This window comes from Heteronotia binoei, chromosome 10 (assembly GCF_032191835.1).
Source record: "Heteronotia binoei isolate CCM8104 ecotype False Entrance Well chromosome 10, APGP_CSIRO_Hbin_v1, whole genome shotgun sequence".
Lineage (NCBI taxonomy): Eukaryota > Metazoa > Chordata > Lepidosauria > Squamata > Gekkonidae > Heteronotia > Heteronotia binoei.
Genome location: NC_083232.1, coordinates 84,663,963 through 84,679,648, shown reverse-complemented (window position 1 = coordinate 84,679,648; position 15,686 = coordinate 84,663,963). Strand labels below are relative to the sequence as shown.

At 40.6% G+C, this 15,686-nt stretch overlaps 1 protein-coding gene across 1 annotated transcript in view; it reads right to left on the bottom strand.

Annotated features, from left to right (window-relative positions):
• Positions 1-3,750: 3,750 nt before the first annotated feature.
• The window catches only part of STK17A (serine/threonine kinase 17a), a 29,357-nt gene continuing 17,421 nt past the window's right edge, over positions 3,751-15,686 (bottom strand). The window contains exons 2-7 of the mRNA XM_060247688.1: positions 15,313-15,525; positions 9,580-9,724; positions 6,320-6,446; positions 5,941-5,989; positions 5,667-5,843; positions 3,751-4,216 (exon numbers count right to left, since the gene is read on the bottom strand). Coding sequence (XP_060103671.1) covers positions 3,889-4,216; positions 5,667-5,843; positions 5,941-5,989; positions 6,320-6,446; positions 9,580-9,724; positions 15,313-15,525 — 1,039 coding nt within the window. The 3' untranslated portion in view covers positions 3,751-3,888. The remainder of the gene's footprint in view (positions 4,217-5,666; positions 5,844-5,940; positions 5,990-6,319; positions 6,447-9,579; positions 9,725-15,312; positions 15,526-15,686) is intronic.

Here is a 15,686-nt window from a genome sequence, read left to right as displayed (position 1 = left end):
TTTTGCATTGCCAACAGAAGAACATAATAGGCCTTCTGTGTTTAAAGGTAACAATTCTATAACTATAATAAATGGAGGATCCCGCAAGTGTTTAAAGGCATGGCCCTTAAAACCAGGTTACAGTACACTATGACCTCAGTCGCTTTGGACAACCTGTAATTGTCCACCTTACTTTGTTTTCTTTCATTTTTTTCTCTTGTGACTGCCGTATTTACAAGGTGCCCAGACCACAAGCTTGGCCCCACAGTTTCAAGTTAACAGTCATTCAGAGGTGGTAAAACCTTCATTGGAACCAACTAAACTGAATCTGTAGCTTCCGTGTTCTCTTACAAAACCTTTGGAAGCCGAGTCCCCTGTAACAGGGGAGTAAGCACCATACTTTGCAGAGAAGAGGAAGAGATTATACTCTTCCTATTCTTGGGAGAATTGTCCTAGTCTCGGACTCTACAGTCACAGATTCATTTCTTTACCAGTTTAATTTTCTGGTGTAATATGTCGTATTTGCAAACACACTTGGTGCCTGTTCAATGCATCAGAACCTTCAGGTTTTTCTTAGTACCTTTAACTGAACAACTGCATGCTCACAAAGTGGAACAGGGACTGGCTGAGGGCCCCATGAAGGTGTTACTTTTTTCTTCATTACAGCTTATTTCACTTAAATTAAATGCCTAGATCTTTTGCAGCTTTATGCACACGTGAAACAACTTGATTACTGTACAAAACCCATCTTAAGGCACAGCAAGTTAATACGGAATACAGAAACACTTTCTAGCAGCCAACCTCAAAGCAGCTGGCCTTGTTAGAGGTACATTAAATTCACATATAAAATAGCTTCTTAAATTGACCACTGTACAAGCTGGCGGGGGAAGGGAAACCAAATGCAGCTGAAAGTCTGCCTTTTAAAACGTTTGTGTTAGAACAGTTATTAGAGTATAGGTTATACAATGGCTGGTATAGATAAATGGAATTTGCACACCTCTGCAAGTTCATGAAGGTCATAAATTAACTTCTCTCACAGAATTTTAAACATGGATCCAACAACTTCCGTCTTCTCACCAAACCAATCCTTTTGGGTAAGGAAACAGGAACCAAGGTCAAATGTTTTCTCAATAGTTTGGGACAAAACGGGGAATGCTTCTTGTAATTAAATACTGACATAGGGTATACACAAGTGGCCTTTGCTTTAGTCCACTACACAGAGGACACAAGGTTGCTGAAACTCTGGGGAGAGGTTCTGGTGGCCCTAGAACATACACAGTACTCTTCAAACTTTTCATTACTACTCACAGCTCTGTTAACACAAGGTGGCGTGCTGGGTAATTCTGTTTGCCGCACTAGAAAAGCTAAAAATGCCTGCCGCCTCACAGAAAACAGATATATATTATTTCGTTTGGATCAATTTAAATACTAAACTATTGTTACAAAATAAATCTCCATGGAAGAGGGCATTTCCACATCAAACAACTGTTTAACCAGGCAGTAATAAAGAAGTTGCACTGAAGAATCATCAGAACAATCGTGTGAAGAATTACTCCATCCTAAGCACACTCATTTTAATAAATGCAGAAAAGTAACTCTGCATAGGAATACAATGGAGTTGTAAAATTTTCAGAAATTTTGAAGCCATGAGGTTAAAAAAAGATTGGGGGGAAACTAAAATATGCAATACTTAGAACGAAGTCCAATGGCATTTTTTAAGACCACAAAGTTTAATTCCGGGCATGCACACAAAACCCAGAATTAAACTTTATCTTAAAGGTGGCACTGGACTCAAACGTTGTTCTCTCACTTCATACCACCACGGCTACCCATCAGAATGCAATTCTTTTATTTCCTATCAAATCAAAGCATTTTTTTTACTGATTCAGCAACATAAAACGCACAATCTACATCCCCCAAACATGCCAAATAAGCACAGTTTTCTATAAGAAAAACAAGTACTTAAGAATTGCGAAGTGCTGCACCCCATGCTTACATGGTACATTAATCTTAATTTTTGCCATGTGAGAGACAGGGAAAAACGGAGGGTGGGGGGGTGGGGGAGAGAATAGCTGAAAGTATGAAAGTTTTGTAGTAAACAAAACAATGCATTACCTGGACAGAAACACTCCTATTATCACAGTAAGTAGGGCTACCAGAATATTTAGATATTAAATTAAACTTTATAACACTGAAAACACTGACCTCTTCTTTAATCATGTGTAACCATAAGCCATGTTATAGCATATTGTTGCCCAAATTATTTACATTTAAACAAAACAGTATTCTTGAAAATGTTATATATGTCTACGAGGATACACAGGAAACTTTTAAATGTTGCAGGCTGTCTTACATAGAAAGTCTGTTTTGAAAAAAAAATTTCACTCGTTCCAAAAGCAGAAAAATTTCCCCAAATTTCCCACCGAAAAATTAATGCATGAGTGGGATACTTTTAAAGACAAAGTTATTCTCATTCAAAAAGGAAAAAAATATTTCATGTAATTTTTTTTAATGTTTCCCCAAATTTTCCATTTTTTTCTATCAGAAAAGCAGGCCTTCACATCTTTAGAAGCCCAGTGCAACTTCCGCTGAAACCAAAGACAAAGAGGTAATACTGATAAAAGGAGCATTGCAGTGCACACTCTACTCTCAAACTCAGTAAATACCCATTTGTCCTCTAAAAGTCTTTGTGCCCTTTCTAGCTTGGAAGGGGGGCTATTATGCTTCCTACTTTAGTGGCAAGGTGGCATTTGCTTTACTCTTCCTATAAGAGTATAAAGAGGTAATCCTGCAAGAGAACCAATCACTTACAAAAAATTGCATACCAGAAGCCAAAAAAAGCAGTTTCCAGTGCCAGAAATAGCAGCAACAAGACACACATGAAGAAGCCAGTTTAGGCAAGAGAAATTAATGCCTTGAGGAAAAAGAGACCAATAATGGCCAGTAAGAAAAGCTGTATGCAGCAGAAGGCAGCAGATGTCACATGCTGGAAACTGAAACACAAGTGCATGAGACTGCCACGGTGCCTGAAAGAAAGCAGGCTGGCTGTGAAGAAGTGGGAATAAAGCAGCACTACTTCACTAAGGCCACCTTGGTCGTCTTCTCCTGGATGGCTGGGATGGCTCCCGGATTGCTCTCTCTTCCCTGTAGCAAGCTTACTCTTCTTCCTCTTGGCAGCTGACCACATGTTGAGAGAAGTGTAGAAGCTGCAGAGAAGAGGTGGGTGCTGGAAAGGCCCTTCTGAAACACAGGGTGTATGCTGCATCGGAGAACAGGGCTCAGAAGAGCTGCAGGTAACTTCCTAGCCACTGAGTGAATGAATGCTGCTGGCCCTCCCAATTACTCACACACACAGTTGCTTAGTGCTTTATAAGTATCCTGTTTAAGGTAGAACATCACTGTACTATGAAAAAACCCATAACCCAACAAGGAAGCACCATGCAACAGATAAAGCAGCAAAGGTTTCCACTCAGTTGTCTAAATTGTGCCACATGGCTTGAACAATCAAGCTGCCACAACTGAAGGCAGAATTGGATCATACATTTCAGAGTTACACCTCTAGGGAAAGGAGAAGCTATAGGCAAGTTTTGCCCAAATATTAGTCTCGGTATTCTGATGCACACAGTAAGCCTGCAACCACAAAGACCAACAAACAGCAGCTGTACAAAAGCTTTAAACAGACCAACAGAAATCAGAACCACTGCATTATGCTCTCACATCCATAGGATACCTCTCATATACTTACTTCCGTTTAAATTAAAGAGGTTGGCACAGTTTTCTAGTTGGCTTTTAATATCTCCCTTCTGTATTCAGAAGGATATATGCACATGGCTATACATAAGATGGGGGAGGTAAATGACCAGTCTTCCAAATTAGTTTCAGAGTCTCAGGGGAGAAGCAAGTCACAATTCAGTAAATAAATTCTCCAGGCAATTCTTGCAACAGAGGCTCCTCAAACTTAAACCGCTTGGAAATGGCTTTTTGTTCAACAATGTTGTCTTTTTCTGATTGCCTACATTGTCCCAAGGTATATGAAGCTACTACGATCAGCTCTTCTGTCACTACTGATTCTTCTGTTTTTTCTCCGTCCACAGAAATTTCAGAAGTGGAATCTTCCTCGTTTACAGTAAGAGCATCTGCTTCTTCTTCTATATTCTTACTCCAGCACAGAGTCTCAGGAACATCAGTTTGTGCTAGCCATGAATGTAATAAACATTCTTCTGCGGTTGCTCGTTCCCTAGACAAAACCGGAAAAATTGGCTCAAGGAATAGAAGAATTAAAAATGCACAGCAGAAGCGATGGGCTAATTTTCCTCTACCGCAATTCACTTATAAGGGTGATATAAATTGGGACATACTGAAAAGAATACACAAGAAGGTTCTACAGTTTTCAGAAAGCTCAGATGGGGCCGTAGCTCAGTGGCAGAGCATCTGCATTACGTACAGAAGGTGCCAGCATCTCCAGTTAAAATGATAATATACAATGTGATTCAAGAGACTTCAGACCTGAGAGAGCTGCTTAGTCAGAAGACCCAAGAACATAAGAGAAGCCATGTTGGATCAGGCCAATGGCCCATCCAGTCCAACACTCTGTGTCACACAGTGGCCAAAAAAAGCAAGTGCTGTCAGGAGGTCCACCAGTGGGTCTAGAAGCCCTTCCACTTTGCCCCCCCCCAAAAGAACCAAGAATACAGAGCATCACTACCCCAGACAGTATATTACTGTGGCTAATCGTACAGTCATTGAGAGCGTCTAGAAACTCAATCTGTGTTCTGACACTCAGTATAAGACTGTTCCTTGTGCTCAAATACTTCGTCCTCCAAACAGTAAAACATTACTAAGGCTTTTCTCCAAAGAGGGAAGCAGGACAACTAATATCAAGCAAAAAAACCCTTCAGTAGCTACGGCCCTTTTTGGTTGATTCTGAAAAAGTCTGTAGAATTCTTGCTAAATCCACTACTGATGCCAAGTCATGACACAAAGATGACATCACTGCTCACATTACCTGTTGAAGGACAATTTGCCTCTTATGCTGGAGGCCAATGCCATTGCTGGTACAGCAGTAGCTAATGGGCATGCACATGACTTTGTAAAAGGCATGACCCAGCCAGTGTTGAGGGTGAAAAGGAACCTAGGATCTCAAGTGGGCTGCTGAAGTAGCCATGCCTCTTGTATGGCTAGAACAAGGATGGGATCAATATTTTGGGTACTAAAGTTTCCCTGTTGTTCAAGTGGCCAGTAGAGCACAACTGTTTAGGATGCTGCTTTTGCTCCTACAGCAGCAGCAGCAGCAACACTGACGTTACTAGAGAAAAAACACTAACCAGAGATCAAAACTGGCTTGTTTATGAGGAAGTAACTGGACGTTTTTAGGCAGAGAACATCATGAATTCATAGAAAGGGAATAGCACAGCCTTGTTCCTTGTTTAAAATGTAAGGTGTGCTGCAATAAGGCAATCAAGTAATGGGGGGAATCCTTGGCCCTTACAATACAAATAAAAATCAGGATTGTAGTGCAGGGGTATAAAACAATATGTGGCCTTACTGTCAAGGAATATGCAAGTACACGCTGCTGTGGGAGCTTGGTACAATGCTTAACTGAGGACAAGGGCAATGTTAACAGTGGCTCAAAATTTTGCTTTGTGTGGTTTTAAAGCAATGAAGCAGAACATTAAAATGGAACTTACTCAGGTCTTTTAACCAGGAGAGCTTTGATGAAATCCACAGCAGATTCTGATATAAGGTCAAAATCTTCAGAGAAGTTTACATTCATCTGAGAGATATTTAAGAATGTTTCCTGTTTACTATTTCCCAAGAAAGGAGAGACTCCTGTTAACATGACATAGGCTAGTACTCCGATGCTCCTAAATTTAAACCAGAAAACAAAACCGTGAGATGGGAGGGAGAGGGCACAATCCATTCCCGAAATAACTGTTCAGTAAAAAAAAGGGCTTTCCTTACCACATGTCTGTTGCAGTGCTGATTGGGTCATAGCTCAGGACTTCTGGAGCTGGTGCAGAAAGAGGATTCAGTTATTATGTTTTCTTCAACCAATGTAAACATATCAGTGTATACAGAAACATCCCGGAGCTTCTACAACTTTTGCTATTGAGGGTACCAGCGGTTTGTGATCAATGTAGTGTGCATTCATTGGAACTAGGGTGGTTTTTTTTTGCACCGAGTCTCGGCTTCTCTGAATTATTACCACGGTGCAATAACTTAGTCTCTGAATCTGAGACCTCAACAAATATTTCTTTGCTGAGTAACATCAGCATGTTTCTTATGCTCCAAGTACTTTGTGGCCCAATCATCACAGTAACAGTTTATGGCAAGAACTTACCAACATATTCAGGGGTTCCCATAATTTCTCTTAGTTCTTCGCTGTTGTTCATTACTCTGGAAAGACCAAAGTCAACTATCCTCACATCTCCCAAGGGCGAACTGCTGGTTAGCAAAATGTTCTGGGGCTAAAAATACGGAAATGGAAATACTGTAATTGTGACAAAAGTCTGCCTAGGGAAACTGTGCACATGCTCTAGTTACTTGGAGTCCTTCCAGAGCAGACTAGGAATCTTTTGAACACCAAAACATGAAAGGACACAAAGTCTCTAAAGGAGTGTTCAGGACATGTCTGTCCAGTACTTAGTCAGGTCAATATGAAGCTTTAAATCTACACCTACTTTAACCACTATTAAAAAAAAGAGAACACTTTCAAATGAAATTTTGTACTCTGAATGGGTGTGTGTTAAAAGATACACTAGTTATGTCGCTAAACCCTAAAAAATAAGCTGAATATGCACTATATACTAAAATATATATATATATATATATATATATATATATATATATATATGCCTGTGAACACTATGCAACTATTAACATTCAACGATTACAGTCAAATTTATTGTTTGGAGTAAAGTCCAGTGGAGAGTTTAATGGCTTTCTAGTACTGCTTAAATCCAAAGTTTAAATCTAAATCTGGATTAAAATAAAGACAGATATGTTAAATAGGTTTGATCAATATAGGGGAGTGCTGTTTAATGACAGGATAGGAAGTTGCCTTTATGAGGTTCATGTCAACCGTGTCAGCATCTGTTTTGTAATCTCATTCAGGAACTTATCTTAAGAAATATCCTTTGGATATAAAGCATCATATATAAAACCAACATTGCTAAGAAGCTGACAAAGTTCACACTTCCATAGCTCTTTTCCAGCTCAGCTTTTCATGCAAATCTCCTTACTTCATTTAACTGACCTGGTGGGCCCACAATACTGCTAGCCAAAGAAAATGAAGCAGTTTATAACCAATGGTTCAACTGATACAATGAAAATCACCACACACTCAGTAATTTAACAATAAAATCCAGCCACTACATCTCCCCCACCTCCTGCCATACCAGCTGCAACAAATCAATGAAACTCAGTGGAAGGTCTGGGCAAAAAGTGCTCTCCAGCAGTCAAGGCTAGCCATCCAGTGAGATGATGCAGGGAGAGAGTTCTAACATCCTTTCCCTGGTCCCCACCTCCAATTCTTTGGGAGTGGAGACACAGAAAGAGGGACCTCTGCAGGTTATCTCCATCAGTGGGCAGACACAAGGGACAAATCAGTCCTTTATGTATTGTGGCCCCAAACCATTTACGGCTGTAAAGGTAAACAGCAAGCTCTCTGAACTGCACTCTGGCATGCATGTAGCTGTTTCTCTGCTGGCAGAATATGTTCTTGATAGCTGGTGCCAGTCAATGAAGCGGCTTCATTTCACTTGCAAACAAAGGCAACCTCATGAAATTCCCAACAAACCCAGATGTCTTCTCAGCTCCTTCTTGGGAGTTTTCAGCATTTTTTTTACCCTATGTCCTCCTTTATGGTGTAACACAGTTCTTACATGTACCTTGCACTGTTTGTTTCCCCTAGCTTCTACTGATCCACACAACTTCCATCTCCTACCTGAAGTAACTACACTTGTTGACTGAATCACACAAACACTCACATTCCCATCCAATAATTTCAAAGGTTAGCGATCCATACTTGGGAATATCACAAGCACTATCTTCTACATATTAAGGCATCCAGTACTAAGTTCCCCACCATTCTTCCTATTTGTGTCCATGGTCTATATCTTTCTGCAAGAACCTCACCTTTACAGTACCATCTAGTATAAAAACTAGAGCTCAAAGACCATCTTAAACCAAGAACAATAACTGAGCTGAAACACCAAGGGAGGCATAATGCTTCCAGTGGAAACTGGGAGGACAGCAAGTTGGCTCAATTAAGTGACAGTCTGATACAGGTGAACACACATGAAGCTGCTTTACATTTCAGGTCAGAGCTGTCTACTCTGGCAGAATCCTGTCAAGGTCTCAGGTGGATGTCTGCCATATCACTTATTGCCTGATCCTTTTAGCTGCAGCTGCTGGGACCCATGCTGGATAGATGCTGCATTTGGTGATGGCGGAAAGTGCTATCAAGTTGCAGTTGACTTACGGCAGCTTTGCTGGGTTTTCAAGGCAAGAGATGAAAAGAGGTGGTTTGCCCCTGCCTGCCTCTGCACAGTAACTCTGGACCTCCTTGGTCATCTCCTACCCCATCCAACGAAGGCCATCCCTGCTTAGTTCTGAGATCTGACAAGATTGGGCTAGCTTGGGCCATCAAACTTAGGGGGATGTTCCATTTAGGAATGTGGACTAGGGATGGGCATAAACTGGGAAAACGGTCGTTTGTTTGATTGTATGAACAATGCAAAAAAATGAACTTACACAAACCATCATTTTCCCAAACCAGTTTGTGGTTTGTTTGGTTTAGGAGGCGGTAGAACAGCCTCTTCACAAGTTAGAGATGCCAAACTCACAGGGAGTCTTCAGCAGGCTCTCCTCCAAGTTTGGTGAAGATTGGATTTGGAATGTCTGAGTTATAGCCCTCCAAAATAGGTGCCCTGGGAAATCTGTTGTTTTAGCTTCAGATTCAGTCCCCGAAACCACAGCAAGGAACCAGCCAGGAGAGGTGTTTAAAAAATTGTCTCACTCTGTGTGTGTGTGGGGGGGGGGGAAAGAGTCCCTCAAAGACTCACTAAATCAGCTACACAGCAAAAATTCTTCCTCTGCTCTCACAACAACTAACTGTTCTCTCTTTGTACTGCAAAGTGAAAGCAGCTGAATCAGGGTGTGGTATTATACTGGCATATAATCTGCTCCCATAAAACAGAATGGAATTGATTGAATCTGTGCCAGGCTGTCTGGAGAATGAACCGCAAAAATGAGCCACCAGAACTTCCATGGAAAAAAGGTGGTTTGTTTTTAGGTTAGGGAATGTCATGATCAAACAATCCGATTTGAAATTAACCATGAACCAGCCTGGTTTGTGCTTGAACTGTAGTTCGTTTTTCAGTTCATGCCTATGCCTAATGCGGACACATGCATCTGAAGTAGACAAAACTGCCCACTCTACAATAAGCCCACTGTACAACTAAACACAGAAAAAGTTAAGTTTGAAAAGATTCAAGTGCATTTTTCAAGGCTGACTATTTTACAAATAGAATACAATTTAGAAATTACTAGCAGTTTAGTTCTTAATTCTGAATTAGTTCTATGAAATCAAAATCTTACCTTCAAGTCAAGATGAACTACATTATTATGATGTAAAAATGAAACCCCTTCCAAGATCTGCTTCATGAGACGCTTAACGTCTTTCTCCTTGAAGGCATCTTCTCTTTCAGCTACACACTGGTCAAAGATCTCCCCTCCAGCAGCACTGAGGAAGAGGATTGTTTTATTAGAGTTTGTAGAATCTTTTGGGCTTTCGGATTGCTTTAGTTTAACAATTAGTGTTAGGAATGATGCAAAAGTTATGCTATAGAAGGCCAATAGCAATTCAGTGTCAGGCAAAGAAACTGAAAAAAACAAACACAGAGACCAAAGTTGGTATATCATTTGTCTGCCCAGTGAAGTTTGAAGCTTCCCCCCAGCATAAGGAGCCTTCCTCTGATGGAAGTAGCTCTTATACTAGAGAACTATTTCCACTAGAAAAAAGCTTTATTTTTTTCTGAAATGAGTGGTAGGATATTGTGTTTTTTTGTGGTGCAGTAGTAGGATATAGGCTAGTAATTCTTCTATTAAGGCAATATTTACAAAGAGTAGCATAGACCAAACACTGTTTTCCAGTTCCACAATCTTAGTCTTAGTGACCTGTTTACTGGACATCTCATAAAGAAAGGCAGGCTATAATTGTACAGAAAAATGATTAAAGGGCTGGAACACTTTCCCTATGAAGAAAGGTTGAAACGCTTGGGGCTCTTTAGCTTGGAGAAACGTCGCCTGCGGGGTGACATGATAGAGGTTTACAAGACAATGCATGGGATGGAGAAAGTAGAGAAAGAAGTACTTTTCTCCCTTTCTCACAATACAAGAACTCGTGAGCATTCGATGAAATTGCTGAGCAGACAGGTTAAAATGGATAAAAGGAAGTACTTCTTCACCCAAAGGGTGATTAACACGTGGAATTCACTGCCACAGGAGGTGGTGGCGGCCACAAGCATAGCCACCTTCAAGAGGGGTTAGATAAAAATATGGAGCAGAGGTCCATCAGTGGCTAGTAGCCACAGTGTGTGTGTGTGTATATATACAATTTTTGGGGGGCCACTGTGTGACACAGAGTGTTGGACTGGATGGGCCATTGGCCTGATCTAACATGGCTTCTCTTATGTTCTTATGATAAATATATACTCTCTTGACTTTAATATATCAAGAAGTCACATGGTAAAGATACATGCAGCTGACTTTCAAAGTGAGAATTCTCATCTGGACACAAACATTGCATCTTGGACATAAGCTGGCTAAAACCCACTGCAAAGGGCAAACAGCCTATGATATTGCAGCTAAGACTATTTAACAAGGGATAACATTGACTAATACCATTTCTTGATACCGAATGTAAAGATCGAGGCTGCAAGCTTAAAACACTCAAATGAAGAAGTTGCATGGAATTCAGTAGTGCCTGCCTGAGTGGAAAGCAAGCAAACATGCTGAGGACTAGGTCACAGTTTTTCCAGTGGTTAATATACCATAACATCAGGGGGGAAATTATGTCATATTCACCCAAGATGGGGAGGGGAGACAACACAACGAACTTCATAAGCAATTTATGTGAACAGTCACGTCACTTCATGCTTGCTACACAATCACCCTGTGTAATTAGGTACTTCATATTAAAGTAAGAAAGCAATGTGTGCCTAGACATTTAGATCTGATTCTACAGAATATTTAACTCTTATTACTTGAGTGATTGCTCAAAGGAACTGTATTTCATTTGCTTTGAACATGAAAGTGCTTATCAAAGAGAACTCATCACTTTCTTATTTGCCGTGTTTTCTTTTCTCCTGTTTTAAACAACCATAATAGAAGACTAGGTTTTATACCACACTTTTCTTAACCTTAAGGTTAAGTGGTTTACAATCACCTTCCCTTCTACTCTTTACAACAGGCACCATGTGAGGTAGCTGGAGCTAAGAGAGTTTAGAGGGAACTGCAACTGGCCCAAGGTCACCCAGCAGGCTTCATGTGGAGGAGTGGGGGAATCAGACCCAGTTCACCAGATTAGAGTCTGCTGCTCTCACCCACACCACACCGGCTCTAATAAACAATCTCCCATTTTGCCCCATCCTAACCCAAATCCTTCCCCAAGGATAAATGAAAAACAGCATTTCTTCCACATAAATGTGCAAGTTTCAGAGTTGGACATTTATCTCCATGTGTTAATCTGACTATAATTAAGCTGTATTTTTATAACCCTACTCATTAACTGGAGGGCACATCTTGCCACATACTACTCTGTATTTCAGTATCTCCTCAACAGTATTCTTCCAAACGTCTAAACGTAGAAGTACTCAGTATTATGCAGATCTTTTTATTTATGGATGCTGGAATAAGTATATTTATACAAAATATACTTAAGGCAAGCAAGAAGCATCACAAACGAAAAGTGTCAAAGTAATGCTCACTCCCTATCCCTTCTGGCCTAAAGCATCCCATTTTGCTCACTGGCTGTCAGTTCACAAAATGTTACAGTTTAGAGTAATAATTTTCCTATCCTAATTAGATTTTTACCTTTCACTGAGAGATGGATTATGGAATGATAGAGAAAGGATCAGTTTGCATTCTTCAGTGGAAGCATTAGGAGAAACAAGGCTGGGGAAAAAATCTAGTACAAATAATGCCAAGCATTTTTCCTGTTGCGCAGGTTGTTTTCCAAAAATCCAAGGCTTTCTCTCCCTCAAAATTGATAGTGTAGGTTGCCAAGGAATTGGCCATTGCCTGCATTCAGGAGGAACAACTGGGAGTCTAACTTTTTCAAAAAATCCAGACCAGCTTGTTGAATGTTGCCCACCAGTGCTGGGTTTAAAAAGCCAGAACAGAAAGACTTCCCAGTAACAACTACCCATTTCCAGAATTTAAGACACTTTCTAGACAAAACCAGCTGCAGAAGCTGAAAAAGTTACTATGAATGTCTGTCCTACTTTCCTAATGTTCCTGACCCCTGATAAGCAGGTGGTAACACTGGCCAGCTGCAGCCTTTCAATAATAAATAAATAAATAAAAATCTTGCCATTACTGCATGCCCTGGTGACATCTGAATTAGACTGCTGCAACATGCTCTGTGTGAGGCTGCTCTTCAAGAGGGTTCGGAAGCTACCGAATACTATGAGCTCTTAAGAATCATATCACTCTGATCTTATTCCATCTACACTGGCTCCCAAATTGCCTGTGGGTCTATTTACAGGGCAGGAGTTGATCTCCGAAGCTGATACTGCTTGAGGCCAACATACCTTAAGAACTGCTTACTACCTTTTGAACCTACCCAACCACTACATCATTTCTAAAGCTGCTGCTTCAGGTGCCCTCGTCATTTGAGACTAGACAGTTGACACCCCAACCTGCTTGCTCATGGCACTGAAGTTATGGAATACTCTCCCCAGGGAGACTGATCTGTTCCCATCTATCATTGTCTTTCACAAGTGCGTGAAGACTTCTCTGTTTGGTATTCCCTCATTGATCCTCCTTCCCATGTAAGTGTTGAAGTTATATATAATTTGTCTGCTACCCTGGGGACTAAGTTTTGCAGAAAGGCAACATAAAAATGTTTAAAATAAAAGTGTCAGCAATACTGAAATCAAATCCTTTCCTTATGTAACTGCCAAGCTGTGGTTTGACAGTGGCAGCGATGACGTATTACAAACCTTGAAAACAAGAACGAATGCCATTTAGAACACTCTTCTTTCCTTTATACTCATGCTGGATAAAAACACTTATGTATGCGATATAGGAATTGTGAGATATTATGAATTGTCTGCATTAAACAGTCAGCATTCTTATTTTGGAAGAAGAACATGTAACACTTTCATATTAATGTATTTTGTATATTATGGTTACAACAACAATAAACCTTGAACTGGTAGCATCACATTTTCTTGCTAAATTAATCCCTACAGCACCAAATTAAGAGCTTGCTCACATTCATGTCAGTTATATTCCAATGAGTCAAAATGTTCCAGGAATATTAGTAATCTACTTATCATAAGACAGTCTATAATTATGTCCTTGAAAATCATGCACATGATGATAATTCAAAGTATTGGTCACCAACGGAAAGGTACTCCAAGCTTCATGCACTCAGAGTTTCAAGAACAGAATACAGCAAGTGGTGGGACCTGCAAGGACTTGGGGGGGGGGCATCTCATTTCTCTATTTACTTTTTCTCTTCCCTTAAAGCCCTCTAATCCCCCCCTTTCCTGTTTTCTTGTCTTCTTCCCATCAACCAGCCAGTCTACCTTTATCTGCCCCCCCTTCCCCAGCTTCCAGCATTCCCCGCCTTTCCTTCTGGCAAGCCTCCACATGGGAAAAATATGGCCCAAATTTGTGGCACCTGCCACTGGGGAACCTGCAAGGACTTGCAGGGACACATCACTTGCCCATGCATTTTCATTCCCACACTATTTCTTCTTTCCCTCCACCCGAAAACTGCAATATTTTTGCCTTTTCCTGCTTCCTTCTCTGCTTCCCGCTCACCAACCATCCTATCTTTTATCTGCCTGTTATGTTCAGCTATATTTATTATTTTCTTCACTTACACTCAGTTTTCTCAGCAATGGGATCCCAAAGCAGCTCACAGCATTCTTCTCTCATCCATTTTATTCTTACAATGACCCTGTGAGGTAGGTTAGGCTGAGAATGGCCAAAGGTCACCCTGTAAGCGCCATGGCAGAGTGGGGATTCACACTTGGGTCTTCTATATCCTAATCCAGGGGTGGCCAAACTTGCTTAACTTAACAGCCACATAGAATAAACGTCAGATGTTTGAGAGCTGCAAGACATAGGCATCAGTGGAAGGAAGGAAGATGGAGGGGTAGAGAGGTAGGAAAATAGTAACTTTAAATGCGTTCTCCAAGCCACTAGCTGGCTTATCTTGGACAAGTGATTTAAATGCCTTCTCCAAGCTGGGCAGTGGGGGCTTCAAAAGCCACACAATATGTGTCAAAGTGCCACATGTGGCTCCTGAGCCACCGTTTGACCACCCCTGCCCTAGTCTGAAACTCTAACTACTATACCACACTGACTTTTGGGGCCGTGAGCTCCATTAGCTAGAAGGTGCTAATTTTCAGCCATAAACCCTAAATAGTTCAAAGGAAACATGCCTAGAAAGCTGTTTCATACCATTTACAGTCACCAAAATTGTGACATCCAAGCTAACTTGAGAAGCCTAGTCTTACACATCTTTACTCGGAAGTCAGTCTCACTTTGTTCAATGGTGCTTACTTCCAATGTAAGAGCACACAGGACTGAATCAGTGTGGTGATTAAAAACATGAGTCATGAGTCTCAAACTGAAACATTTCCTCAGCTAAGAATTTACAAGCTGGCTTCTATCCTTTCAGTCTCTGCAATACAGACAGAAAATACCAGCCTAAGATTATCAAACTGATAAAGCAATTGTGGAGACCATATACACGAAGTACTTCAAACTCTTTAAAAAAAAGACATTGTAAATGCTAAGTTTTTAAATCAGGCGTATGTAGCATAACCTTTACACTTAATACAAAATGTGTTTTTGTAGAGTTGTCCTGTTAAGTGTATATTCTGTACTTGACTTCATATTTATCTCAACATATGCATCTTTTTGAAAGTTGTAACTTGTCTTGAGCCCCAGAAATGTGGTGAAATAAAAACTGAATAAGACCAAGTTGAAGTTTTTGATGGAAGGACTTAGGATATTTTTTTACCAAAACGAGTCACAGAATAAGCTCTCTCTAATTTGATAAAAAAAGACTTTGCAGTAATTGGTACTTACTATTCCAAAACGAGGATCATTTCTGTTGGTGTCTCATAGACTTCATGCAAGCTAATAACCCAGTGGTTGCGTTGTGCCAATTCCAGAACTGCTATCTCATGAATTATCTCCATCCGGCAGTCTTGACCTTTTCGTCGTTTTCTCATGAATTTTGCTGCAAACTCTTTTTCTGTCTCTTTTTTCACACACTTCTTTACCACCGCAAATTTTCCCCTAGAATGACAGAAGGCACATTGATGGAGATAAGCAGTGTGCAATTTTAAGCTACACTCCTCACAGAACAAACCCAAAACCCAGAGGAAAACACAAATGCCTGTGTGTCAGCTGCCAGGTTTCTTTCACCAAATCCCCTACATGGTTGACGTGCAACAAAT